Source organism: Aristolochia californica, unplaced genomic scaffold (assembly GCF_029961685.1).
Source record: "Aristolochia californica isolate CCGP_79_NKW_82.1479 unplaced genomic scaffold, dmAriCali1.0.hap1 SCAF_2, whole genome shotgun sequence".
Taxonomy (NCBI): domain Eukaryota; kingdom Viridiplantae; phylum Streptophyta; class Magnoliopsida; order Piperales; family Aristolochiaceae; genus Aristolochia; species Aristolochia californica.
The window spans coordinates 34162061-34189329 of NW_027181881.1; the positions used below are offsets into that span (position 1 = coordinate 34162061).

The following is a 27269-nucleotide window of genomic DNA, read 5'->3' on the forward strand; positions in this document are numbered from 1 at the left end:
GGCGAAGCCCCAAAGGGCTGCCCTTCGCCACTGAACAACGAGGAGGTTCTATCGGCGCCGTCGGAAACAAGTTCGATAGGATTGGACTTCCGGCCTCCACCTTTCCATCACAATCTCTCTCTTGGCAGTCCAACGGGGAACCATCTTCATCGCAATTGGGGGTAAGCTTCGGAAACTCCTTCGATTTTTAGATCAAAACATGTCTTTCAGGGCATTGATGTGGCTCAAAGGGGCTGAACAGTAGCAACGCTGCTTGAAAATTAGAAACGAAGGTTCTCTGTGTCGTGAAGCAGAGAATCAATGACCAATTGATGGAAGTTCGGATTGGGGGTATGCAGTTCGAGATGAAATTTTTTGGAGGATGCCGGAATCCATTGAATTTTTTTTTTTTTTTTTGGGACCTCTGATTTTTTTTTTCGGGGGGTTTGGTTGTTCTGTTGCTGCACACAGCACCTGTGCATATGTTCGTTGTCCACTTGACACTGTGCAGCTATTTAATTTTTCTCTTAACGAGTTCACCAGCAGGCTGAATGTCCTATATATAATTGTGCTTAATGGGATGCTCCTGTATTATAAGCACGTCAATTTTGAGAAGGCGGCAGCAGCTGCTCTAACTGTTGAAGGGCTTATTTTTTGGGGTCTCATGTCTGTAGTAATGCGAGACAGCAATGAGACATTCCCATGTTTTGGATTGGTTAATTTTGACAATGCAACTGCAGCTGCTCTTGCCGTTGAGGGCCTTCATGGAAAACACTTTGATGACAAGGAGTGGGATTTTGGGAAGGCTCTGCAGAACTCAGTAAGAGAGATGGGATTGAAGGGAAGGTTTGATTAGAATAATCTGGAGATTGTAGACAGGTACCCTAACATGTACTTGAAGAACATGGATGACAGCATAGATGCTGAGCAGCTGAAAGAATTTGCAAGTTTCCAGTTTATTGTCTTAACATCTCCTCGAGGAGCATTCATTGCAGCACTGGCTGTTTCATTGCTTATGCAGTTAAGATCCTCTCTTCTTACAACAGAAAATGGTCCTACATGTCTCCAGCGTTAATGAATTTCCCTGAGAATGTCGACATGAAGAAAGTTATAGACAAGGCACAGTCATTCCAAGCTCTAACACTGGAAGCTAATACCTGTTCATCTCTTTCCTCCAGTATTTCTGGTGCAGTGAAGCCCACATTTTCTAGAGGTTGCAGTCTTTCTTCTGGTTCAGCTTCCCCTAGAACTCCTCTTAACTCTTTACCGGATAGTTACTGGAATGAGATATGGAGAGTACTCAACCACACCGACAATCCCTCTAATGGCAGCCACAATGACCACTTTCTCTATGGAGAAAAAAAGGGTTCTTCAGGTCAAGAAAGACCAAGTCTGGCGAGAGCAGAATCAGCACCTTCTTCAATTAAGAGTCAGAAAGCTGAACTAGGGAATTTGGTGAGTCGGAGGTAGAGGATGAGAAATCGACTTCCAATGTAGTTTCCACCAGTAAAAATTCCCTCTCAGTTGATTTAGAAAAAGGATTTCGAGGTGGTCCAAGTGTACAAACCGGTGGTCAATGGAAGAGTTACAACGAGGATCCAGGGATTGCCAAGGAGATGACAGCGATCTTCTCTGAGTTACTGGGTGAAATCCTTCACGGAGGACGACTGGGTGCTCCTGATTTTGCGGCTGTGGCACTGCAGAATCCAGTGTTGCCAACAGTGCTGCTGCTGCACCCAATACTGATTATTCAGAATCAAATGGACCAAGTTTAGGATATTGGATCCACCTTCAAAGCCAAATTTATCCCACAGTTGGTCTCACGGGTTTTGGGAGAGGCTGTTCAGAGTGACGAGTTCATATTGCAAATTAGATGTTGGATTTGTGGGCTCACGTTCCAGAATACTATGGATCTGCTCAATCATCTCCATCCAGAGCATACAGTTGATAGGAATGGAGAATTTCCTTGGGAGGTTGATACGTATCTGAAACCATTCATGTCGGAGGATGCATTCTTGCATAGTTTTTGGGGGGACGAAGATGACCAAGATGAATGTACCCCATCAGCTCACAGAGTGGAACTCCTAAGGGAGGTGGACAACGTCAAAGATTTTGCTGGGATTTTCTTGGAGGATGAGAATGTTCTTGATGCTGTTTTATATGAACTTGATTATGTTCATGGGACTTTTGGAGGATGAGAATGCTCTTGATGCTGTTTTATATGAACTTGATTATGTTCATGGGACTTTCAAGAAGGTACATGTCTATGTTCATGAATTTCCAATTGCTGGTAACAAGGCCCAAAATGTTATTGCTGGAAATGGCATGTCGGGGGGTGAGATTGAAAGATTTCCTACATGGGAATAGAAGGATAAAAGTTTGAAGGTTTCTTTTGCAAATGTGGCTGCCAGAGAATTCAAGATAGTACACGAGAATTATTTTGGTGCATACAGTTCTTTTGGAATTCACAGAGAGATGATCAGCGACAAGGTGAGGACAGATTCTTAAAGGGCAGCTATTCTGAATAATCCTTCTCTCATGAGCCATGCCACAGTTCTGGATGTTGGTTGTGGTACTGGAATTCTGAGTTTATTTGCAGCTCAAGTTGGGGCCATTCTCCCTGATTTTGCAACTAGGTTTGTTGCTGGAATTGGGAGAGGTGGAACTAGCGTCCAGACCTTTGATCAGGTGACATGGGAGTCTAGTAATGTCGACTTCACCTCTAGCTTTGAGTTGGAGCCGAAGATTGATGGTTCAGGGGAGTGTTGCAGAATTTTGTTATGGTTTGAGACTGCCTTCACAAGCAGATTTTGTAATAAAATGCCAGTTGTCCTATCCACTTCCCCATACAAATCAACGCCACATTGGTCCCAGACAATATTGACTTTCAGGGAGCCGATTGCCATCTCTTTTGCAAGGCTTGTTGCCGATAAAGTTGGGACGAAATCTAGAGGGAATCCTCTAGTTTTGGCATCCAGAGGGCGGCCATTGCTATCGCGGATGTTACTTGGACATAGGTGGAGACGTCAGCATACAGACCTTACTTTCGAGCTTGAGGACAAACTCGTTCTTCCAGGGGGGGTGTAATGTTATGCACACAATATTATTATTATTTTTATTTTTTTTAATTTACTTTATTTATTTCAGTTTTAGGCCAAAAGGGTAATTTAGGAATATTTTATTTATAGGGGAATTTTTGTAATATTTTATATTAAACCCTATCAGGGACCCTATTTAAGGGGTAAGAGCAATGAGAAAGGGACACATTGATTTAGGTTAATTTTAGCTTAAACGGGCTTGGAGCTCTCCTTACGAGTTCTAGGGTTTTCAAGCTTCCCTTTGGCTTGATCTTTCATTTTCTCTTCTTCCTCCATACAAATCCCTACGAATCCCTACGAATTCTTGTGTCAGATCGGGGACCGTAACAGTGAGACGCGTAGGTAGGCCGATGAGGAAAGATTCAGTGTCGGTCAGTAACGTAATTGATGCGGCATCTGATGTTGACTAAATGGTGGGAGCTTCTAAAATCGGGTCCGCAATACAAGCACGACATAGGGAGAAAGAACGGGAATTTTTGGAAAAAAGAGAAAAAAGATAATAGGAGCCTAAACTGCTAGAGATAATTCATCAGAAAAGGATGACATTATCTCTGTGGGTTGACCAAGTCAACTCACAAAACTTGCTCTGATACCATGTTGAATTTATTGAAAAGAGAAAAACTTCATTGACTTGATCTAATCTCAGTACACAAAGCCCTATTTATAATAGAGGCAAGTAGTAGTATCCAATTACAATTAAACTACCCTCGTCTCAATTACATCCAAACTCTAACACTTAAAGATAAGTCCTTGCATACTTAAAGAAATCAACAAAAATAGAAGACTAACATAACTAAAACACCTTTCAACTAAGATTCTTATGTGAGACCTCCTTCTGTGAGACTCTGGTAAAACTCCTCCATAAAAATTCTGGTCTCTCGGATCACCTCTAAAGTTGATGTTACGGAGGATCTCATGCCAACAGTGCCTTCCACTTCCTCTCCCTCTCCCTCTCCCACATTCACCTCTAATCACCACACGGCCGCCTCCGCCCACGCCCCGCCCACGGCTTCCTGGCCTCCCGCCCCAACCATTTGGATGAATTACAGGTCGTCGTCATCGGAGTTCCAGGTGCAGCTTGCCATGGCAATCAATGCTTCCAATTTGCACTTTCGGGATGATCCGGATTCCGATCAGATCCTACCTACCACTCTCTTGAGCCTGGGCTGCAGGAATTCAGGGTGGCAAAGGGAGAACACCACGGAACCTATGTCGAGGCAATATTGGGTGGTTATTGATTGCAATTTTTTTTGGAAAAATAAGGGTTTCTTTGGAAGTTTGTAATTGGAATTGTGTTTGTTCTCTGTGGGTATTATGGTTTTGGTTGTACACACTTTACTGGGAATCTAGTGGGATTGTCAATTTTGGCTTGTGTGAGCGATCGAAGTCATGCATCTCGAAGGCTCTGATCCACACTTAATGTGGTGGCACTTTGTGGTATCCCATACATTTTTAGGCAATGCCTTCCAATAGAATGTGAACCTATTGTGGATATACAAATATAAGTTATAATCATCTTTATAGGGCACTCTTTGAAGAGATTATAATTATCTACCAATGTAGAACTAGTAGCTTCAACTTTAGAGTTATTGAAGGGATTTTTCAGTCTTATGACGGAAAGCTATTCATGAAATGATAAATCACATTTTAGACTACTTATATGAAAACATAATAGAATTCTTTCAAATCTCCAAAATGCAAACATAAAATTGTATTCGAAACATGTCATCTTGAAGTATATTGAAGACACCAGAATGTGAAGTTGTAGCTGAATATGAGTTGAAATTTTGCTGCAACAAAAATTATGTGAGATGTGGCAAAGACTTTAGAAGGCATCAAACTTACCTGATACAAGTCTTTAATGAAATGGAAGATGATGAAATCTTCATAGTTGGGATAAGGCTATGATATTGATGATGATTCAAAAAGAAAATTTTCAATCTGTCATACTTAGTGAATAGTAAAATCTGGTTTTGTATTCATACATTTTGCTCAAATTTGTTTGCTATGCATTCTAGGATTTTTACTTGTTCTACTTAAACTTTGAGTATCTTTGATCTTGTTGTGTTCATATTGGCCTCACCAAGACTACAATGTGCTTGATTATGATGAGAAGGTCGCACATGGTTTGTATGACATATATGGATTCTCTACTAATATTACGGGCCTGGGAAAGAAGCCTTCACTTGTAGAGGTTCAAGGGAAACATGGAGATCTTGGCTTTGAAATAGTTGTTGTCAATCGAGCAATTGATCCTGCTCTTGAAGAGTTGCTACAAGTTGCACACTACATCCAACTGGACTGCCTTGTTACCCAAGTTAGTATTCTAGTGCAGAGGATTGTTAACTTAGTTACAGAGCATATGGATGGGCTTGTGAGGGATGCCAATGATGTGCTGGCGAGGTCGATGGAAAGAACTATTGACTTGCACACTTCACTTCATACAAGTGTGTTGCCTATTGGGTGCTTAAATGTTGGTCTTTGTCATCGTGCTCTTCTTTTCAAGGTAAGCCATAGGTTTTCGTCTAAAAGTGCCTTGCGAGAGGTATTTATTAGTTCTTTGTGTTGAATTTAAGATCCCATGAGCAATACCTCGAGCAAGGGGAGAGAAATAAAAAAAGGAAAAAGAGAAGAGCTTTTGGGTAGAGACAAAAAAGAAGGAAAATAAGAGAGAGTAGAGAGAGAACACTTCACACGATAGAGAAAAAAAGAAATAAGAAACTTGCTTGATGAATTCCGAGTTGCAATCACCTCTATTTATAGTTGAGGAGGTGATAGAGTGCAAGTACAAGTAATTTTAGGAGTCCTAATTACATTTCAACTAGAACTCACCAAGATAAACCTATCATGATAAGATTACATTATCTATTTAAGAGACTACTTTAACTCAACTTCTAACTCTTCTTTAACGTGAAACAAGATAGAAACCACCTCATGATCTTATCTTTGTGGGTCCCACATGATCTTCCAACTCATGTTGATAGAGATACCAGCTTGTGGTATCTTTGTGGTCCCACTATTTTCAAATGTTCTATTTAATTCCAGAAGATGTTCCTTATCTCCTAGCTAGAGCCACTTTGTATGAGGACTCTTGTTTACACCTCTCAAGCTCATGGTGGGTCCCACCAACTCGTGTAGCCATGGTTAAGAACACTCCCCCTCAAGCTGGGGGTGAGAAAACATCGTAGATACCCAACTTACTGCAAATGGTTAACAAAATTTTGTGAGGGGCTGGTTTGGTGAGAATGTCTGCACCCTAGTTCTGTGAAGATACATTCTAAAGAGATAAAATACCGGCAGTGAATTTTTCTCTTATGAAGTGGCAGTTTATTTCTATATGCTTTGATTTTTCATGGAAGACTGGGTTTGATGTGATGTGAATTACAACCTGATTATCGCACCATAGATTCATAGGAGCTTCTTTGTAAAAACCCAGTTCAGTTAGGAGAGATTTGATTCATAGGAGTTCACAGATTGTGTGTGCCATCAGTTTGTACTCTGCTTCTACACTAGACCTTGCAACAACATTTTGTTTCTTGCTCCTCCGTGTAACCAAGTTTCCTCTAACCATCGTTAAAAATATTGAAGTAGATTTTCTGTCATCCGGGCATCTGGCGCAGTTTACATTTGAGAATCCTTCGATGTTGAAGTATCCATGATTTTTATAGAGGAGACCTCTTCCTAGTGCTCCTTTCAGATATTGTAATATCCGTTCTAGTGCTTTCCAATGACTGAGTTGTGGTTTGTGCATATATTGACTTACCACATTGACTGCAAATAAAATATCTGGCCTCTTTACCCAGAGATAAACAAGTCTTCCCACCAATCTTTGATATTTTCTGACATCTACTTCTTCTCCAGTACCTGCACGTAATTTTGTATTCGAGTCCATAGGAGTTTCTGCTGGTCTACATCCCAACATTCCGGTCTCCTCTAGTAGGTCAAGGACATACTTCCTTTGAGTTAATATAATTTCATGTTTAGATTGTAGTGCTTCAATACCCAAAAAATATTTCAGCAGTCTGAGATCCTTTGTCTTGAATTCAGTACATATCCTTTCTTTTGTGTTTTGGATGCCCTTGGGATCACTGTCATTTATAATAATGTCATCAATTTATATGGTTAGAATTACCTTGCCCTTCTATGTGTCTTTAATAAAGACAGAGTGATCTCCAAAGCATCTATAAAATCCGGCCCGTATAAGTGTTTGGCTAAATTTTTTAAACCATGCACGAGGCAACTATTTGAGACCATAAATAGATTTCTGTAGTCGACATATGGACTCCCCTCAACCACATACCCAAGTGGTTGCTGCATAGAAATGTCCTCCTTTATATCCCCATTCAGAAAAGCATTGTTTACATCAAGTTGATAGACCTGCCAGGAAGAGTTAGCTGCCGAAGATAATAACAAATGTATCGAGTTTAATTTAGCCACTAGAGAGAAGTTTTCTTCATAATCAATGCCATAACATTATGTATAGCCTTTACCAACAAGGTGAGCTTTCAATTGAGCCACGGACCCATCTGGATTGTGTTTCACCGTAAATACCCATTTGCAACCGACGGGTTTCTTTTCTGAAGAAAGGGGGACTAGAGCCCATGTTTGATTTTCATAAAGAGCCTGTAACATATCCAATATATATTTTCTCTGAGAAAGAACAATTCCTCGTTTGCTACGAACGACTTCTTCAAAGGAAGTATTTGAAGAGCCCAAATCCTTTGTCTGAAAATGTGTGGCTAGATATTATTACACGTCTATCATACCATCAAGATCATCACCAAATAACACAATGTCATCTACATAGACAACAAAAACCACCTTACTAGTTTTCCTTTTTAGTAGGAACATTGAATGATCACAATGGCTCCTATAGAACCAAAATTGTTGTACCACATCACTAAAATTTTCAAACCAGGCCTGTAGACTCTGTTTAAGTTCATAAATAGCCTTCTGCAGCTTACACACCTTTCTTTTCTCTCACTTATCAGCATAACTTGGAGGTTGCTCCATATACACTTCCTCATGTAGATCACCATATAGAAAGGCATTCTTCACATTGAGCTGAAAGAGAGGCCAACCCTATTAACAACCACAGTTATTAAGTTTCGTATCGAAGTAAGTCAGGTCATAGGAGATAATGTCTCAAAGACATCAACTCCAAAAGTATGTGTAGACCCTTTCTCTACAAGTTGATCCTTGGACTGTTCAATAGAGCCATCAACATTATATTTGATCGTATAAACCCACTGACACCCCCACAATAGTTTCGCCTATAGGTTGATCACATAGAAACCATATTCCTTGAGACACCAAAGCACTCTTCACATCATCCATAGCTTGTTTTCATTCGGAGGAGCACAATGCTTCCTGCATTGAATGAGGTATATGGGAAGTAGACAATGACATAGAAAATGACTTGAAGGATGGGGGCAAAAAAATCAAGAGACACATATTTAGATATCGGATGAGAAGTACAAGACATACTTTTTTTAAGACGGATAGGCAAGTCCAAATCAAAGGCAATAAGATCTACAATCAATGAGGAAGCTGGTGGATCATGAGAGGAGAAATCCATAGGGGTAACTGTTGGAGGCACTACAGAAGCACGAAAGTGATGACTGTAAATGTGAAGAGGCAATGAAGAACATGATGAAGCTAGTACAACCAAAACTACAACAGGAACTAGAGAGTTTGAAGGAGATTCTAGTGATACTGGAAGCTCAGTAGATGATGAAAAATATGGAGTAAATTCAAAGAAGGTCACATCAGCGGACAAATACATCTTCCATTGATTAGGATCTTAACATTTTTACCCTTTTGGTTGACGAGAATATTGACATACCGAGGTGACAACTTATCAACCGAAGTTCCAAACGTATGAAAAAAATAAGTACATCTAAAAATATGAGGAGCCATATCAAAGAATTTACAATTGGACTTTAAAACCTGATGAGGAACTTAAACACTCAAAATAGATGAGGGCATACGATTAACCAAATAGCATGAAGCTCAATTGTATCTCCCAAAAAAGATTTAGGAACATTCTTATGTAGTAATAGTATCCTTGTAACCTCAAGAAGATCTCTATTTTTACGTCCAACCACCCCATTTTGTTGTTGTGTATAAGGGCATGATGTTTGATGGGTAAAACCATGAAAAAAAGACTAAAAATTTATGTTTAAGATATTCCAAACCATTGTTAGTACGAAGCACATGAATACGGACACCAAATTGATTTTTTATTTCATTGATGAAATTGAGGAATACAGAAAATACTTTGGGCTTCTCCCGTAGGAGATATACCCAAGTGAATCTACTAAAATTATCAATGAACGACTCAAAATACTTAAAACCAAATGGACTAGGAACCCGACACGGACCACATACATCAGAGTGGACTAATTCAAACAACTTGATGCTTTGACTAGAACTAATTGGGAAAATGGAACGACGATGCTTTCCCAACTGGAAATATTCACAATAAAATGAATATCGGTTGGCAAAGAAGGAAATGACTAACGCAATTTCGTTGGTGAGGGATGTCCCAAGCGCATATGCCACAAGTAAGAAGAATCTGCAATAATGAAATATACAGCTCGAGAAATAGATACATCATCTAGAATGTAGAGCCCTCCCTTCGTATGTCCTGAACCAATCGTTCTATTCGTCTACGAGTTCTGAAAAACACAAGAAGTAGGATAAAAGGTTATTGAATAGTTTAAGGATTTTTTTATATGACTCATTGACAAGAGATTAACTAGAAACTTTGGTACAAATAAAATAGAATTTACGAATATTTGTGGAGTAGTGTGAAATGGACCCTCCCTCCATATGGGAGAGGTGGATCCATCAACTAAAGTAACTTGACGATATGAATGAGATTGACTAATGGACCGAAATAGGGAGGGTATACCTAACATGTGTGGAGAGGCTCCTAAATCAATGGTCCAAGAGGGGGAATGAGACACATTCAATGCATTCATACCTATACTTGCCATTGTGGCACTCGCTGAGGAAGAAGGAGTCTCAGTAGTCTGAGAAGAAGTAGATGAAGCAATCAGTTGACCTAGTCCCTATAATAACTACTGAATTTCCTCATAGGATCCAGTGTGTGAGGAGACGTCCTTATCTGTGACAATAGAGTTAGGCCTGGTAGGCTTACCAAATTTTCCTGAGCATTTTTTATCCCTCCGGTCATTTTTTGGCCACGACAATGGGAAGCGTAAAAGTGACTTCTTCCTCTATTATTACTTGTTAATTTTCAAGACTCAATGGATTTAGCTCATAGAGAAAAAGAGAGAGAGAGACCCATTAGGAGAAAACAGGAGGAAGAAGAGGTTATGGACTTGTGTCCTAACCCTCCCCCTAAGCTCAATTTATAGATAGATAAAACTATAATATTATAATAGTACGCCTAGAACTTAAAATAATTACATCAATGCCATCTCTATGAGATGAATCTTTATTTACCATCCTACCATCACCACATGAGCATGTGGGTCTTGAAACCATCTTCCACATCTCTTGGATGTGTGTGCCATCCTTGATCTTATGGGCTTGAGCCCATCTTCTAACACACTTGTGTTAAGTTGTGGAGCCTAATCGATGCCCTATGCTGGGTCGGTATAAATCCTATTGTTTTGTTCACGTGCATTATTTTTTCCTTCTTTCGTGATTGTTTTTATTGCTGTGGTTAGTTTGTCTTACAAGGTGGGACCCACCATGGTCATACAAGTTGGTGGGACTCAACTTGATCACGTGAGGTGGCATGATAGGCATCACATGAGTTGGCATCCTTATCACATGAGTTGGAAGATTTGGCAATCTTCCTTGATTTATCTGCCCTTGATTTATGTAGATTTGGAAAATCATGATTGATGTAGATTTGGAAAATCATGATTGATGTAATTAGGGATATTAAGGATTTTATATTATCTCTAAATATGTAATGAAAATAGTATAAATAGGTCTTAGTTGAAGGTTTAATCAAGATCTCCACTTCTCAACTCGTGAAGAATCTCTCTCTAGCCTAATTTTTTTTTCTCTTTTCTCTTCTCTCCTCTCTACCTGGCTCTCTCTCTCATCTTGCTCGAGGTTTCAATCATGGGTTCCTAAATTCAACATGGTATCAGAGCATCAAACTTAGGATCCCCACATCAAAATAATGCTCTAAGAAGTTATAATCAAAACTACTCATAGAAGGCTCTTTGTGAAGTAAGATTGAAGTTTGTGAGATAAATTTTTCATTCTTATTATTATTACTTCATGCTCTTGGTTTTTGGATCTTTAAAAGATACTTCAGAGATGATTTTATTTCTATCTTCATCTTATGAAATTATTGATATTTATGCATCTCGGATTAGAAGAAGTTTACCAAGGTAATTTTGTCAGTTTGCAATTTCTTGGCTGAAAATCGGTTTATGTTGAGATTTTCTGCATAAAACGTTATAATTTTGTGGGAACAAGATTTTCCTAATGAAGAAAATTAATATTGAGCCTATTATGACTGGTTTTTTTATCTATTAGATTTCAGAAATCTAATTACTTAACTTCTATGCTAAGCTTCTCCATTAATCGAGTTGTTTGAAGAACTCTACTCGGTTTTGTGAATTTTTGGAGATTTTTTTTAAAGCCACGAGGTGGATGATTGTTCTTGGAAAATAAAGCTTCAGATATTGTGTTTTACATAAAATGAATCAAGCACAAAATAAGAAAGGAAGTGGCTAGTTGACGCCAATCCATTTGAAGAAAGATTTATGTGTTTAAAGCGTTTACAATATCTTCTTGATTAGGCCTGATTTTGTTTTTTTTTTTATCAATTATATCTTGCCAAATTCATGAAGAACTGAATATATACTGGTTTATCCCAAGATGGAGTCAAATATATTTTTGGAATGATCTTGGAAAGAACTAATTCGGAATTGCTACCTTACCTTACTTGATCTCAAGCTTATTGTTTGATTTTTTCTATTCTCTACAAGGAAGACAAGAGAATTAATTATATAAATTTTTGGTCAACAAGTTGACTGGCCTAAGAGGGTTCCCTCCTTGCCTAAAGACTTGATAAGCTCGGGTTCTCCTCCCATCTACCCGAGCTAGCCTTGGCTGGCCTTAATCTCTAAGCAACTTACTTAGGCTACTTCAAATCTGAGTACATTATTACCCTTGAATTGCCTCTTATGGCTGAACAATACATGGGTAATAAGATTGATACCCTCAATATTACTACCATACCCTTGCAAGGGATATCAAATGTCTTGAGCTCATCTACATCGGTTCAATGGTTCCTTATAACAAGGGATCTACTTGGTCACCTCACCAAACTTGGGCCACCCATTGATGAAGAGGATTTTTCTTATACTAAGTGGTTAAAAAATGATACTTTTGTAATTAGTTGGCTCATCAACAACATGAAAGAACCTGTCTCCAATAATTTTATTCATCTCAACACATCCAAACAAATTTGGGAGACATGTGATAAGTTGTACTCTAGCTATGACAACTTACACAAGCCAAATGATATTCACAAAAGAATGTTCAAAACTAAACAAGGAGAAAATGTCCATGAATATTTGGCTCATTTTAGATGCCTTCTTCAAGAATGGAAGCTAGCTCAGTCTACCTCCACCATTATCTCTGTCCAAGACAAGAACCACTGCCATTTACCTAGCAAACATTAAGCCATATCTCGAAGTTGCTAAAAGTCAACTCCTTAGCGTCGTTGCTATTCTCAGCTTTGATGATCTATGTGCCACATTACTCTGCATTCCAGACTCTTCTTCTCCTTCTCCTATTGATATGTGTGTAGAAGCTCCTAAATCAATGATCCAAGAAGGGGAATGAGACACATTCAGTGCATTCATACCTATACTTGCCATCGTGGCACTCGCTAAGGAAGAAGGATTCTCGGTAATTTGAGAAGCAGTAGATGAAGCATTCAGTTGACCCAGTCATTGTAATAGCTACGGATTATCCTCATAGGATCCAGTGTCTGAGGAGGACTCCTTATCTGTGACTATAGAATTGGCCCTGGTAGGCTTACCAAAATTTCCACTGCATTTTCAATCCTCCCAATCATTTTTGGCCACGATGATGGGTAGAGTAAGAGCGACCTCTTCCTCTATTATTACTTGTTGATTTTCAGGACTCCATGGATTTATCTCATGGAGAAAAAGAGAGAAAGACCCATTATGAGAAAATAGGGGGAAGAAGAGGTTATGGACTTGTGTCCTAACCCTCCCCCTAAGCTCAATTTATAGGTTGATGAAACAATAATATTATAATAATACCCATAGAACTTAATCTAATTACATAAATGCCATCTCTATGAGAAGAATATTTATTTACCATCCTATCATCACCGTATAGGCCTATGGGTCTTCTCCTTGGTCTATGGGCCTAAAGCCCATCTTCCACATCTCTTGGATGTGTGGGCCTTCCTTGGTCGTGTGAACTTGAGCCCATCTTCCAACTCTCCCCCTCAAGTTTGGGGGGTGAGAGAAAATCATGAATGCCCAGCTTGCTGCAAATGGTGTATAGGTGTTACGATATCTTGAATTTTAATTTAGATAGAATTTCTGATTATAATTGTTGTATAATTTGGATTATGTAAATATGGTATTTAGAGTAGGCATTGTATTGGGCCCATGGACCAGTTTGTAATAACCTCTTAAACCTAAGCTTAAATAGCTAATGAAGAGACAGGAAGGCAAGAGAGTATTTTCTGAGACTTTTCATCTTCTCCCGCTGTCCTCTTCGCCAAGAGTCCAGAGAGCATGACGCTCTCCGTCTGGATTATTCTATCAGTCCCGTGAGGTGGTGGTGGTTCCGTCCACCACTGTAAGAGCTTAGAGCTCTCGATGTATTGTCAACTGCTGTCCGACGAATGTTGTCTTCGCTCCCGAGAAACAAGAGCATGAACTCTGGCCATTGCCACTATGTGGTCTTGCTTCACTGTAGGGAATCCTTCTTGACATGGTATCAGAGGCTCCATCCAAAGAGTTATCAAATCACCTCCACCAGAAGAGATTTCTGCTCGTCGAACCTCTGTCTGACGAGCTGTTGTCCAAAAACTCAAAGTTTGGTAGAGCTCTCGGGGGTGGTTGGAAAACAAAGTCTGAGCTTGGAGGAGTGGTCAGAATCTCTGTTCGAGCTCCAAGTGTCCCTCGCCGGAAAAGAAGAGCGGACACGTTAGTTTTTTTTCGACATCGTCTGAAATTTTTTTCCCTAAGTTTGAAATTCAATTATTGCATAAGGTAGTTTCTGTAATTTTCAAATATTGTGGGGGCCGGTTTGAAACTTTTTGAAATTTTGGGGGCATATTTTGAATTTTTGAAACTATGGGGGCAGATTTGGAATTTTTGAAACTGTGGGGGCAGATTTCGAATTTTTGAAATTGTGGGGAAGACCTGGAATTTGTTGGCCGAGGGGTGGTATTTTTGAAACTCTCACAAAATTTTGGTCTTAACATGTCAACAGACAAGTTAGATTTCGCTCCTATTCAGTTCACGGGTAAGAACTATAGTGTTTTGGAATTTCAGTTCCGGCTATTTCTCATGGGAAAAGACTTATGGGGTCATATTGATGGGAGTGATCCGGTACCTCACGAACTGAAGCGTTGTCAAAATGGACTACCATGGATGCTAGAGTCATGATCTGGATACTTGGATCCATTGAGCCTCATCTAGTCCTTAATCCGAGGCCTTACAAAACTGCATCAGATACGTGGAACTACCTCCACAAGGTTTATCACCAAACCAGCATGGCGCGGCGATTTCAAGTCGAATATGAAATGGAAATTTTCACACAAGGAGGACCTTCCATTGCAGAATATTTCTTGGGCTTCCAAAATTTGTGGGCAGACTACACTGATATTGTTTATGAGAATGTCCTGGTTGCTGCTCTCTATGTAGTACAAGTCGTACATGAAACCTGTAAACGAGACCAATTCTTGATGAAGCTACGTCCAGAATTTGAGATTGCTCAATCACATCTAATGAATTGTCATCCAGTGCTATCATTGGATGCCTATTTGAGTGAACTTCTGAGGGAAGAGCAGCACCTTGCTACTCAGGCCGGGATAGAACATCGAGTCCAGACTGGTATCTCAGCTCTAGTGGCTTATGTAGCACAAGGGAAAATTAAGGGCCGGGACATGAGTTCTGTTCAGTGCTTCCACTACAAGGCATATGGTCACTTTGCTCAGGAATGCCTCAAGAAGTCTTGTAACTATTGCAAGAAGACGGGTCATATCATCGCAACTTGCCCTACTCACCCTGAAAAGAAGAAGAATACAGCTTATCATGCCTCCACTGGTACTTCTAGTTCTGAAGCATTGCCGATTGCCATCCCCGTCACTCACTTCCGATTTCTCTAGCACCTGGAAGTTCGACCACTCTCACTCCTGAAATGGTACAACAGATGATCATATCTGCTTTTTCTACTTTTGGTATCTCAGTTAAGCTGAAAATCTCTACTCAGCCATGGTATTTTAATTTTGGTGCCTCTAACCACATGACCAACAATGTAGTGTCTCTTTCAAATGTCAAAAAGTATGATGGCAACCTGCACATCAATACTGCTGATGGCAGCACTCTGCCTATTAATGCTATTGGTGATCTCTCTCATTCTTTAACTGATGTCTTTGTGTCTCGTGGCCTATTGACAAACCTTCTATCCATTGGTCAACTATTTGATAAAAATTGTAATGTTCAATTTTCTCGCTCTGGCTGTGTTGTGCAGGATCTATCATCGGGGAAGGTGATAGTGAAGGGGCCTAAAGTGGGTAGGCTATTTCCACTTAAAGTCTTTTTCTCCACCTTTATTCCATGTTCTCTTGTACTTTCTTTTGCCTGTAATGTTGTTGGCTCTGGCACTAAGATGTGGCATAGACGTCTAGGCCACCCAAACTCGGTTGTCCTCCGTACATTATTTAAATCGGGTTTATCAGGCAATCAAGAATACACTTCTCTTGATACTTATTTTGACTGTTCATCATGCAAACTAGGCAAAAGTAAAGTTCTACCATTTCCTCATCATGCCTCACATGCCTCCCATTGCTTTGACCTTATTCAAAGTGATGTCTGGGGAATTGCTCTTGTTGTCTCGCATGCACAAAATATGTACTTTGTCACCTTTAATGATGATTTTAGTCGATTTACCTGAGTCTACTTCTTACGGGCTAAGTCTGAAGTTTTTGTCATTTTTAAGAGGTTCCTTGCACTCTTTGAAACACAATTCTCTGCTCACATTAAAGTACTACGCTCTAACTCTGGAGGCGAGTACTTGTCGGTTGAATTCTAGGAATTTCTTCAAAGCAAAGGCATTATCTCTCAGCGTTCGTGTCCCTTGACACCACAACAAAATGGCGTTGTTGAGCGAAAAAATCGTCACCTTCTTGATATGGTCCGCACCCTTCTCATTGAATCATTTGTTCCTCCTCGGATTTGGTGTGAAGCTCTCTCTACCTCCGTCCATTTAATCAAAAGCTTGCCCTCGCTTACCTTGCATCATGTCTCTCCGTTTGTTAAATTATTTGGTTATTCTCCATCCTACACTGATCGTCGGACGTTCGGTTATGTTTGTTTTGTGAATCTACCTGATCATGAATGGCATAAACTTACAACCCAATCAGTTATGTGTGCATTTCTTGGGTATGTCATTTCTCAAAAGGGCTATGTTTGCTATGATCCCCAGGTGTGTCAAGTTTGTATTTCTCAGAATGTGGTCTTCTTTGAAAATCAATATTTCTTTCTCTCTCAAGTTACACTGCCTTCTGCATCTATGTCTAGCCTGCCGAGCTTTGATGAGCCGCACCCCAACTCATTGATGCCCCCTCCCCATCCTAACCTGGTGCTTGCTCCTGATCTTCCCTCTGCTCCTAATCCCATCACTCTTTGTAGATCCACGCGTCGTTCTTACTCTCCTGCAAGGTATGGTTTCCCCTCTCCTGTATCACTTGTAGCTACTTTGTCTTCTATTTTCTTTCCTTCTATCTATAAACAGGCTATGGCACATGAATGTTGGCAAAAGGCAATGCAAACAAAACTACAAGCGCTCGAAGAAAATCACATTTGGGACATTGTGACTTGCCCTCCTACTATTCGGCCTCTTGGGAGTAAATGGGTATTCTCTATCAAGTTGCGTTCAGATGGATCATTGGATAGGTACAAAGCCTGCCTTGTGGCCCTGGGGAACAGGTAGGAATATGGGATCGATTATGAGGAAACATTTGTGCCGGTTGCCAAGATGACCATGGTCCATACTATATTAGCCATTGCAGCCTCTCAATCCTGACCACTGCATCAGATGAATGTGAAGAATGACTTTCTCCATGGTGACCTCCAGGAAAATGTATACGTGAAGCTCCCCTCGGGGGTGACTACCTGCTCTCCTGATCTATTTGCAAGCTTCATTGTCCTCTGTATGGGCTTAAGCAAGTCCCCCCAAGCTTGGTTTGAGAAATTTCGTGGCACACTTATTCTCCACAGGTTTACAAAAAGTCAGTATGATTAATCTCTTTTCTATCATAAGTCTGCTGCGGGCATGGTCATTCTTCAGGTTTATGTGGATGGCATCATTAATACTGGCACTGACTCTAGACTGATTACCAAGCTGCAGCAGGTGCTACATACCACATTTCATATGAAGGATCTTTGGCAACTCATGTATTTCTTAGGGCTAGAGGTATGTCACAAATCCACTGGTATTTTGTTAAACCAGCATAAGTATATTCAATATCTTATTACACTCGCTGGGTTGGAGGACACATCTTCTATGGCTACCCCTATGGAGGTCAATGTCAAATATAAAAAAAGATGAAGGGACTCTCCTTGAAGATATGACTCTCTATCACCGTTTGGTAGGGAGACTTATATAGTTGACCACTACTCATCCAGACATCTCCTATGCAATTCATCAGGTCAGTCAGTTTATGTCATCTCCTCGATACCTTCATCTTGCGTTTGGCATATCATCCACTATCTGAGCGGGTCCTCTACTCGTGGATTCTTCTTTCCTACCGGCTCCGAGCTTTGATTGGTTGCATACAGTGATGCTGATTGGAAAGGGTGCCCCGATGCCCGTCATTCTACTACAGGTTGGTGTATGTTTTTAGGGGATGCACTGATTTCTTGGATATGTAAGAAACAGGACCGGGTGTCCAAGTCATCTATTGAAGCGAAGTATCGCATCATGTCTACTGCGTGCTATGAAGTTATTTGGCTCCACGGTCTTCTTGCTGAGCTCCAGTTTCCTCAGACCTCCTCTACACCCCTTCATGCGGATAATACTAGTGTTATTCAGATTGCGACCAATCCTATTTTCCATGAGCGCACCAAGCACGTTGAGGTTGACTTTCACTCTATCCGTGACACTTTGGAGCACCGGATAATATCTCTTCCGTACATCTCTTCGGATCTTCAAGTGGCTGATGTCTTCACCAAAGCATTGTCTCAACCGCGGCATAATTTTATGGTTGACAAATTCTTGTTGATTGACTCACCAACATCAATTTGAGGGGGGATGTTATGATATCTTGCATTGTAATTAAGATAGAATTTCTGATTATAATTGTTGTATAATTTGGATTATGTACTAACCTCTTAAACCTAAGCTTAAATAGGTAATGAAGAGATAGAAAGGCAAGAGAGTATTTTCTGAGACTATTCATCTTCACCCACCGTCCTCTTCGCCGAGAGTCCAGAGAGCATGATGCTCACCATCTATACTGTTCGGTCCATCCCATGAGGTGGTGGTGGTTCCATCCACCGCCGTAAGAGGTTAGAGCTCTTACTGTACCATCAGCTACTGTCTGACGAATGTCATCTTAGCTCTCGAGAAACTAGAGCGTGAACTCTGGCCGTCGCCACTCTGTGGTCTTGCTTCACTGTCGGGAATCCTTCTTGACAATAGGATCTTCCTGTTTGAAGTGATAGTCCACCATATGTTCCAAACCTCTATTGGGATCTTCCCGGGCCATAGATATTGTCACCCTTCTTCCCTCTCTTCCCTCCAGATTGGTTGTTGATGCTGGAAGAGAACTCCTGTTCTTGGAACTTGTAATGGTGGAAATGGATTGAGTGTTGAGGAGGCTCGACCTGGACCTCTGAGGGAGAATCCGACCTGGCTAAAACTAAATGATTCAATGTTTAATCTTCATTCAGCTATTTGTCCCAATAAATAGGTTTGGGGTCGAAATTAAAACTCAGACTTATGGGTCACATGGTTCACGCAAAATTACATTCAAACCAAACCAAACCAAATTCATCATACATGCAAAGGGAAAATAGGATAATTTAATTCCTACGTCTGTTGATAACTTGGGATGCTATGGAGTTCATAACATCACCCCCTCCTGGAGAAAGAGCTTGTCCGCAAGCTCGAAAGAGGGGTAGAGAGTCCTGAAAGCGGCTAAGGGCTCCCATGTAGTGTCAATGGGGTCAGTATCAGCCCACTGCACTAGAACCTCCCAATCGCCCTGAATGCGGTGAGCCTGCAACACCTGCACTGGAGTAGAAAGGACCCGACGTTCATGTAGCGGTGGCAGAGGTGTGTGTAGGAATGGGGAGTCTCCCTGGAAGGCCTTCAATCGGGAGACATGAAACACATTATGAATCTTGGCTTCTGGTGGAAGCTGCAAGTGGTAGGTGATTGTGCCAACGCTGTCCAACACCTGGAAGGGCCCATAATAATTTGGTAAGAGTTTGTGACGTTTGGAGGCTGTCAGTGAAAATTTTCGGTAATGTTGGAGACATAGCCACACATAATCCCATGGAGAGAGGAAGACGGCCTGGTGCTTCTTATCATAATAGAGTTTCATGGCCTGTTGGGACTCCTGGAGATGAGTACATACCTCACTGAGCATGACATCCCTTTCTGCTAAAGCCTGGTCCAAGGTGGCAACCTTGGATGCACTTGGTTCATACAATAAAAGCCGAGGTGGATCTCTACTATACACTACCTTGAACGGAGTAGTGCCGAGAGCATTGTGGTAGGATGTGTTATAACAAAATTTGGCCCATGCCAGCCACTGAACCCACCATTTAGGTGAGTCCCCCATAAAACAACGGAGATACATCTCAAGCGTCCTGTTGACCACCTCGATCTGTCCATCAGTTTGCGGGTGGTAGGCGAAAGAGAACGCCAATTTGGTGCCTTGCAGCTTAAAGAGTTCTTTCCAGAACAAACTGGTGAAGATGGCATCCCTGTCACTGGTAATAGACGCAGGCACCCCATGTGACTGGACAATATTATCCATGAAGAGCTGAGCCACATGAGCTGCTGTGTAGGGATGCGCCAGATGGAGGAAATGGCCATACTTGGAGGCGCGGTCAACCACTACAAATTTAACGGATTTGTCTGAAGAGGTGGGAAGGCCATCAATGAAGTCACTAGAAATATCTGACCATACCTGTGACGGTAGCTGAAGAGGTTGGAGCAACCCTGTTGGACTTAATGATTCGGCCTTGTTTCGTTGACAAGTTTTACAAGCTGCCACATACTCTGTTACACTTCTCTTCATACCCTTCCAAAAATATTCGCGAGGTGGGGTGCAGAAAAATCCTATTGTTGAACAGGATAAGACGATCCTGGATCGTCCAATGGCTATCTGAGGTCCCCTGCTGAATATTATGATATAAGGCAATGAGTTCTGGATGCTGATGTGTCTCCTCCCTAATAGAGTCCAAGAAAAGACTTCAGGGATGACTGATAGCATGCAATTGTGGCTCTGGAATGTCCCGATGAGACAAGGCATCGACCCCCATATTCAGACTGCCAGGTTTATACTCAACGGTAAAGTGAAACCCCATCAGTTTACTCAATCAGTGCTACTGGGGAAAGGTGGTGAGACGCTGCTCAAGAAGATACTTCAGGCTTGAATGATCGGCCCGAATAAGAAATGGGTGCCCCCAGAGATAGGGCCTCCAATGCTGGATGGCTTTAGCTAAACCGATCAATTCCCTTTCATAAGCCGCGAGTTTGTGATGGTGTTGGCCAAACTATCGGCTGAAATAAGCGATCGGGTGGCATTGTTGCTGTAACATTGCACCTATATCCCTGCCCGCAGCATCACATTCCACTACAAACAACTCATCAAAGTCCGGTAGCTGCAAAACCGGTGCTGAAGATAAGGCTGCCTTCAACTGCTGAAAAGAATGATCCGCTGGCTCGAACCTGCTGAAAGCATTTTTCATGAGGAGATTGTTGAGTGGCACTGCAATTTGTCCGTAGCTGCGAATAAATTTTCTGTAATAACCAGCAAGGCCCAAAAATCCCCTTAACGCTGTGATGGATATGCGAGGAGGCCAGTTTGTGATGACCTGAATCTTGCTCTGGTCAACCTTCACCCCAACTGCAGAAATAATGTGGCCCAAGTATGCCACCTCGGGTGTGCCCATAGAACATTTGGACTTGTATAAAACCAAATGATGTGAATGTAGGAGAGTAAATACCCTATGAAGGTGTTGAAGGTGCTCGTCCCAATATTTCCTATACACCAATATATCATCAAAAAAGACTAGAACATATTTTCGTAAGATAGAGATAAATACCTCATTCATGAGGGCCTGGAAAGTGGATGGCGCATTGGAGAGACCAAAGGGCATCACTAGGAACTCGAAATGCCCATGGTGCGTGCGGAACGTGGTCTTCTCTACATCTGAAGGATGAACTCTAATCTGATGATAACCTGACTTCAAGTCCAGCTTTGTAAATATAGTGGCACCATGTAACTCATCTAACAGCTCATCCACCACGGGAATGAGAAATTTGTCTTAGCAATGAGCTGCCTGTAGTCCACACAAAATCTCTAGGACTAGTCATGTTTTTTTACTAGTAACATCGGGGATGAGAAAGGAGACCTGTTGGGCTGAATAATTCCCTGGGCGAGCATATTTTGGCACTGTCTCTCAATTTCATCCTTCTGTAAGTAGGAGTAACGGTAAGGCCGAACCACCAGAGGTTTTGTCCCCAGTTTCAATCTGATGCGGTGATCACAGTGGCGAATAGGGCACAGTAGCATGTGTGCCATGCAAGGTGATCTGACGCTGGCCCTCTATGAAGGTAATGGTCAGGCCCTGAAAATCTCACAAGATAGGCCCCAACATCTGGAGCCATTTAACTCCGAGTACCAAATCAAATCCTGTCAGTGGAATCACCAAGAAATTGGTAATAAAGGAGTGGCCCTCAATACAAAAGGGGGTGGCTGTTGAGATACCCACTCTGGCGATTTTGGCCCCATTGGCCACTGTGATTGAGAGGCCTATTTTCTGCTTGATTACCAACCCAATCTATTCTGCCGCTGGCTGACTTATGAAGTTGTGTGTGCTGCCAGAGTCAACTAAGGCTTGTAACTGTAGATGGTGCAACTTGGCCCAAACTTGCCTTGTGTTGGAACTGTGCATGCCAGTCATGGCATGGAGTGAAATTGTTGGGGCATCTTGTTCTGTCTCAACACTATCTTTGTCTAGGAGTATTTCCTCAGTATCCTCATAGAGAAGCACACTGAATAATATCTTGCATATGTTACCCTGGACATACTGTTCATCACAATTAAAACAAAGACCCATGCCCTCCTATGTTCCATCTCTTGTCTATTCAATTTTTTTATGTATGGTACTATTGGCGTGGAGGAAGAACTCTCTGCACGTGGAGCTGCATTATGTCCAGTACGTGGAGGCCCTGAATAGGGTGAGGGTGCAGTGGTAGTCGCCCTGCTTGGCCAAGTTGGTCTTCGAACTAGGGATTCCTTCAGAACTTGCTGTTTAGTATCAATGGTCCAACCCAAGTTCATAGCATGGTCCAGATCTTTAGGTTCATGTCATTCAACCTCCAGATATAGGGCCTCTATCAAGCCGGCAATAAAGAGGTTAACATACTGGGAGGGCTTGACATTGGTACTGGCTCTGGCCAAGCGTTCCTGGAAGATCTTTTGGTACACTTCAATTGTGCCCGTCTGTTTCAAATTCACCAATTTGCCCAACATATTGCTACTTGCTGGAGGACAAAACCTCATCATGCAAGATTGTTTATATACATCCCAATCAAGAACCAGATGTTCCTTTTTTAATTGGTGGAACCATAGAAGTGCTTCATCGAGCATATGGAATGAGGCCAACTGGACCTGGTCATCCGCCGGTGTTTTTTTATGGTAAAAGAACTGGTCACATTGGTGTAACCAGATCAAGGGGTCCTTAGACCCATCAAATGTAGGGAAGTCCAATTTCACATACCTGGGAACCAAATTAGGGGTAGTAGCGTGAGGTCCCAATGGGGGATGAGGGTGGTGCAGCTGTGGTGGGTGGTACTCTGCCGGTGGTGTATAGCTTCCCGGCGGTTGCGCTCGAAGCCCACTGTCCTCCATTCGCCGGAGGAGGAGCTGGATTGATGCATCCATGGCTGCCATGGCTGAATGCAGGTCAGCAGTGGTCTGACGAACCTCATCAATGGATAGATATTGAGCCTATGTGCTCTGATGATTTTGCTCAATCAGTTGACGCAAATCCTCTGAGGAAGAGGACTCCCCAAGGGTGGACCTGTCTGATACCAAGATGTTGGGATCTTCCCAGGCCATGGATCTTGTCACCCTTCTTCCGTCTCTTCCCTCCAGATACGCTGGAAGAGAACTCCTGTTCTTGGAATGTGTAATGGTGGAAATGGATTGAACCCTGAGGAAGCTCGACCTGGACCTCTGAGGGAGAATCCGACCTGGCTAAAACTAAATGATTCAATGCTTAATCTTCATTCAGCTCTTTGTCCAAACAAATAGGTTTGGGGACGAAATTATAACTCGGTCCCATGGGTCACATGGTTCACGCAAAATTACATTCAAACCAAACCAAACAAAATTCAACATACATTCAAGGGGAAATAGCATAATTTAATTCCTACGTCTGTTGCTAACTCGGGATGCTATGGAGTCCATAACACCTTCCCCCTCATGCTGGTTGTCTCTTTCAGTAGGTGTAGCTAGCATAATATAAGTGAGAGTAAAATCACTCCTAACCTTAAGACATGCTCCATACTCCAGTCAAATAACTCATCCTGGATGTCGGTCACACTCCTTTAGGTAGTGGGTCTATAGGCATTGCTCAGAAGTGTAATAAAACCCCTTCATCACCGTGTTCCTCCATAGGACACCGACTCTCAAATGGTAGGAGTAATAAATGCCAATTAAGGGGATAACGTATAATCACCTAGAAGATAATATTTTGGGGCCACCATGTGCTTTCTTCTTCATCAAAATAACCAATGCTGACAATAGTTAGCAATTGGGAAGTCCTTCAATAATAATGTCTTAGCCAAAGAGACACGATAGCAGCAATTGAAATGGGCCTTGGCTCAATAACACGTACCAAATAATCCTTAAAAATCACCTGTAAAATAATCCACAGATAGTCCATCACTAAATAAGGAAGTTGCACCAAATAGTATGTTGGAACCGAATAATAATACAAGATAATTATCCAATCGGAGAAAAGGGGCCGAGTCGAGCCGGGTCAGATATTAAACCAATATAGCCGAGTCACGAAAGAAATAGGTATACAAACCAGGATCCGAACACGTATCACAGAGGGAGAAAATAAGTGGGCCGAGTCAGGTTGACCCGAATCCGAGTTGACCCAGACCAAGTTGACCTGGATTGAGTTGGCTCAAGTTAACCCAAGCAGGAAGAAGTAGAAGCAATTAACCCAAGGGTCGTGGGGTTAACTTGGCCCGGTCTTGGCCTCAGTAAAAATTCGGTGCTCGATTAAACACCGTTTCCTAACTTAGGGAATTTGGCAACAATGCTTCTTCTTCCTCACTTCCGAACAGAGCTGGACAACATTGATTGAACCGAAGATCCTAGAGTAGCAGCCGAAAAATGAAATACCAAAAAAAGAAGCGTCCATGGCTAGGGAGAATACTTATCAAAGGGATTTCCATCTGAGTTTCCTCAGCAGGTATGGCAGATATGGAGATACTATCTGATAACAGGAAATTTTGGGATGACAAGCACTAGACTTTCTGAAAAATAAAGATAACAGTAGCAACCGATGAATCTCTATAAATAGCAATGGAGTTGGAGCAAGGAGACAAACTAGCAAGAGACTTCCCAAAATAAATCAGTCCAGTGGCAGATTTGCTTCGGAAAAAATTCCAACGATGGGCTCTGTTTGGAACTTGAATTCCTCCTCAGTGATGGCTTTTGCATCGGTTACATCAGTGCCATTTAGGAGGAAACAAAGTCTCTCGTATGATGGCCAATTGATGCTGTCTAGTTCCTAGGGTGGGTTTTTCTTCAGAGTAAAAGGTAGCCGCTATTTCTGTTTGGAGTCTGTTCTAAGCCAGCGTTGCTCCTTCCAGAGTGACGACATTTCAAAGACCGCACGCCAGTCAATCGATGCAGTTTTTCTACCCCATGCAGGTCGGGTGTCGCTGTTGCATGATTTGTGTATTCCCAATATAAAAGACGCCATCCAAAGTCTAATGTCACAATGCTATAGTTGCAAGTGACAGGAGTTGAGGGCGCATAAGGAAAAGACAAGACAACATTTCTGACTTCAGGTGAAGTAAAGAAAGTTCTGATGGGCTCGTTTGCATGACCGGAGTCCTCCAATCCGTTGAGCCATAGAAGGAAACTTCTAGCCATGAGACCTCCCGTCTTTGAAGGAGCAGTACTCTACCAGAAGAAGAAATAGATGAAGAGAGAGGTAGCAAAGATGGTGATGGTAAAAAAAAAACAGGTTTCAGAAACAAAGACAAGGAAGGTAGCACTTTAATGGTTCAATGTGCAAGACCCATTTACACCAACACTAAAACAAAATATGGTTACGAACCTCCAGGCAAGCACACTCACAGACCATGGGACACATCCAGGGAGACAAGCTTTGTTTTAGGATAGAATGAAGATCGTAGGCATCAAAATCTATCATGCTTTGTTTTCATTAAGGATGGAAGAAGATAATGAGAAGAAAAAAATATTTGGAATTCTAAAATGAAACCATAAGTATAAGTCTTGAAAATCAATGCTCTGATACCATGTTGATTTTCAGGACTCCATGGATTTAGCTCATGGAGAAAAAGAGAGAGAGACCCATTAGGAGAAAACATGAGAAAGAATAGGTTATGGACTTGTGTCTTAACCCTCCCCCTAAGCTCAATTTATAGATTGATAGAAATATAAAATTATAATAATACCCAAGAACTTAAACTAATTACATCAATGTCATCTCTATGAGATGACTCTTTACCTTCATGTCATCATTGGATGGGCATGTGGGCCTTCTCCTTGGTCTGAGGGCCTTGAGCCCATCTTCCACATCTCTTGGATATGTAGACCGTCCTTGATCTTTAGGGCTTGTGCCCATATTCTAACACACTTGGATGTGTAGGCCTTCCTTGGTTGTGTGGGCTTGGGCCCGCTTCCAACATTACCACTATGAAACTAACTAGTAGAAGACTAAAGGTTAAGAGCAGTTACTTCTAAAAGAGTTCGACTTGACTCATTCTTATTTACAACTCCACCTTCAACTCGTAGAACTTTATTAAAGGCTTGCTCAAGGGTGGTCACATCCTCATTGACCAATAGTTGGGCTCTAATAGCATCATACTTAAGCCCCAAACCATCCAAAAACTGGGCTACTTGAATCTGATTTTCTTTCTTACGAATGTCTTCAATATTCGTAGTAAAAGGATGGAATATACTAATCTCCTGTTATAGTCCCTTAATCTCTGTGAAATAATCTGTCATTGATCTACCTCCATGCTTCATATTAAAAAACTTCACATATAACTCATAGATCCTTGACAAATTAATTTCATGAGACAAAATGAAAGCCAAAGTAGTCCACATTGCCTTAACAGTACTACAACTCAAAATCTGGTCATTAAATCTGGATTCCATACTGTTGACCAACCGGGTCATTACTAAATTATCTTTTGCCACCCAATCTTCAGTAACAGGCACCGGAGGATCATCAGTTATATATTTTGCCATTGTTATAGCCCTCAAATACATCAAAACTCATCTGGACCAATTTACATAATTCCATCCATTCAACCGGATTCTAGTTATCTGAATAGATTGAGAGAATTTCACATCTGAGCTCTCTGTAGTCATTTGGACAGCAATCTATGTACTGTAATCAGCCATTAAATATCACCAAACACAACAATTCAGTACACTAGAGCATCAATTAACCAAAGGGA

General features: G+C 41.4%; 2 protein-coding genes across 2 annotated transcripts; one reads left to right on the top strand and one right to left on the bottom strand.

Annotated features, from left to right (window-relative positions):
• Positions 1-14715: 14715 nt before the first annotated feature.
• Positions 14716-15456, top strand: LOC137954989 (uncharacterized). Its single transcript, XM_068801879.1, has one exon. The coding sequence runs from the start codon at positions 14716-14718 to the stop codon at positions 15454-15456; it is 741 nt and encodes a 246-aa protein (XP_068657980.1).
• Positions 15457-21079: 5623 nt separating this feature from the next.
• Positions 21080-21478, bottom strand: LOC137954991 (uncharacterized mitochondrial protein AtMg00860-like). The gene has a single exon (XM_068801880.1). It carries the CDS (start codon positions 21476-21478, stop codon positions 21080-21082), a length of 399 nt encoding a protein of 132 aa, XP_068657981.1.
• Between the last annotated feature and the right edge of the window lie 5791 nt (positions 21479-27269).

Excerpts from the sequence above, each read along its gene's own strand:
- LOC137954991 (XM_068801880.1), bottom strand. The coding sequence starts at position 21,478 with ATGGGCACACCCGAGGTGGCATACTTGGGCCACATTATTTCTGCAGTT.
- LOC137954989 (XM_068801879.1), top strand. The coding sequence starts at position 14,716 with ATGGATGCTAGAGTCATGATCTGGATACTTGGATCCATTGAGCCTCAT.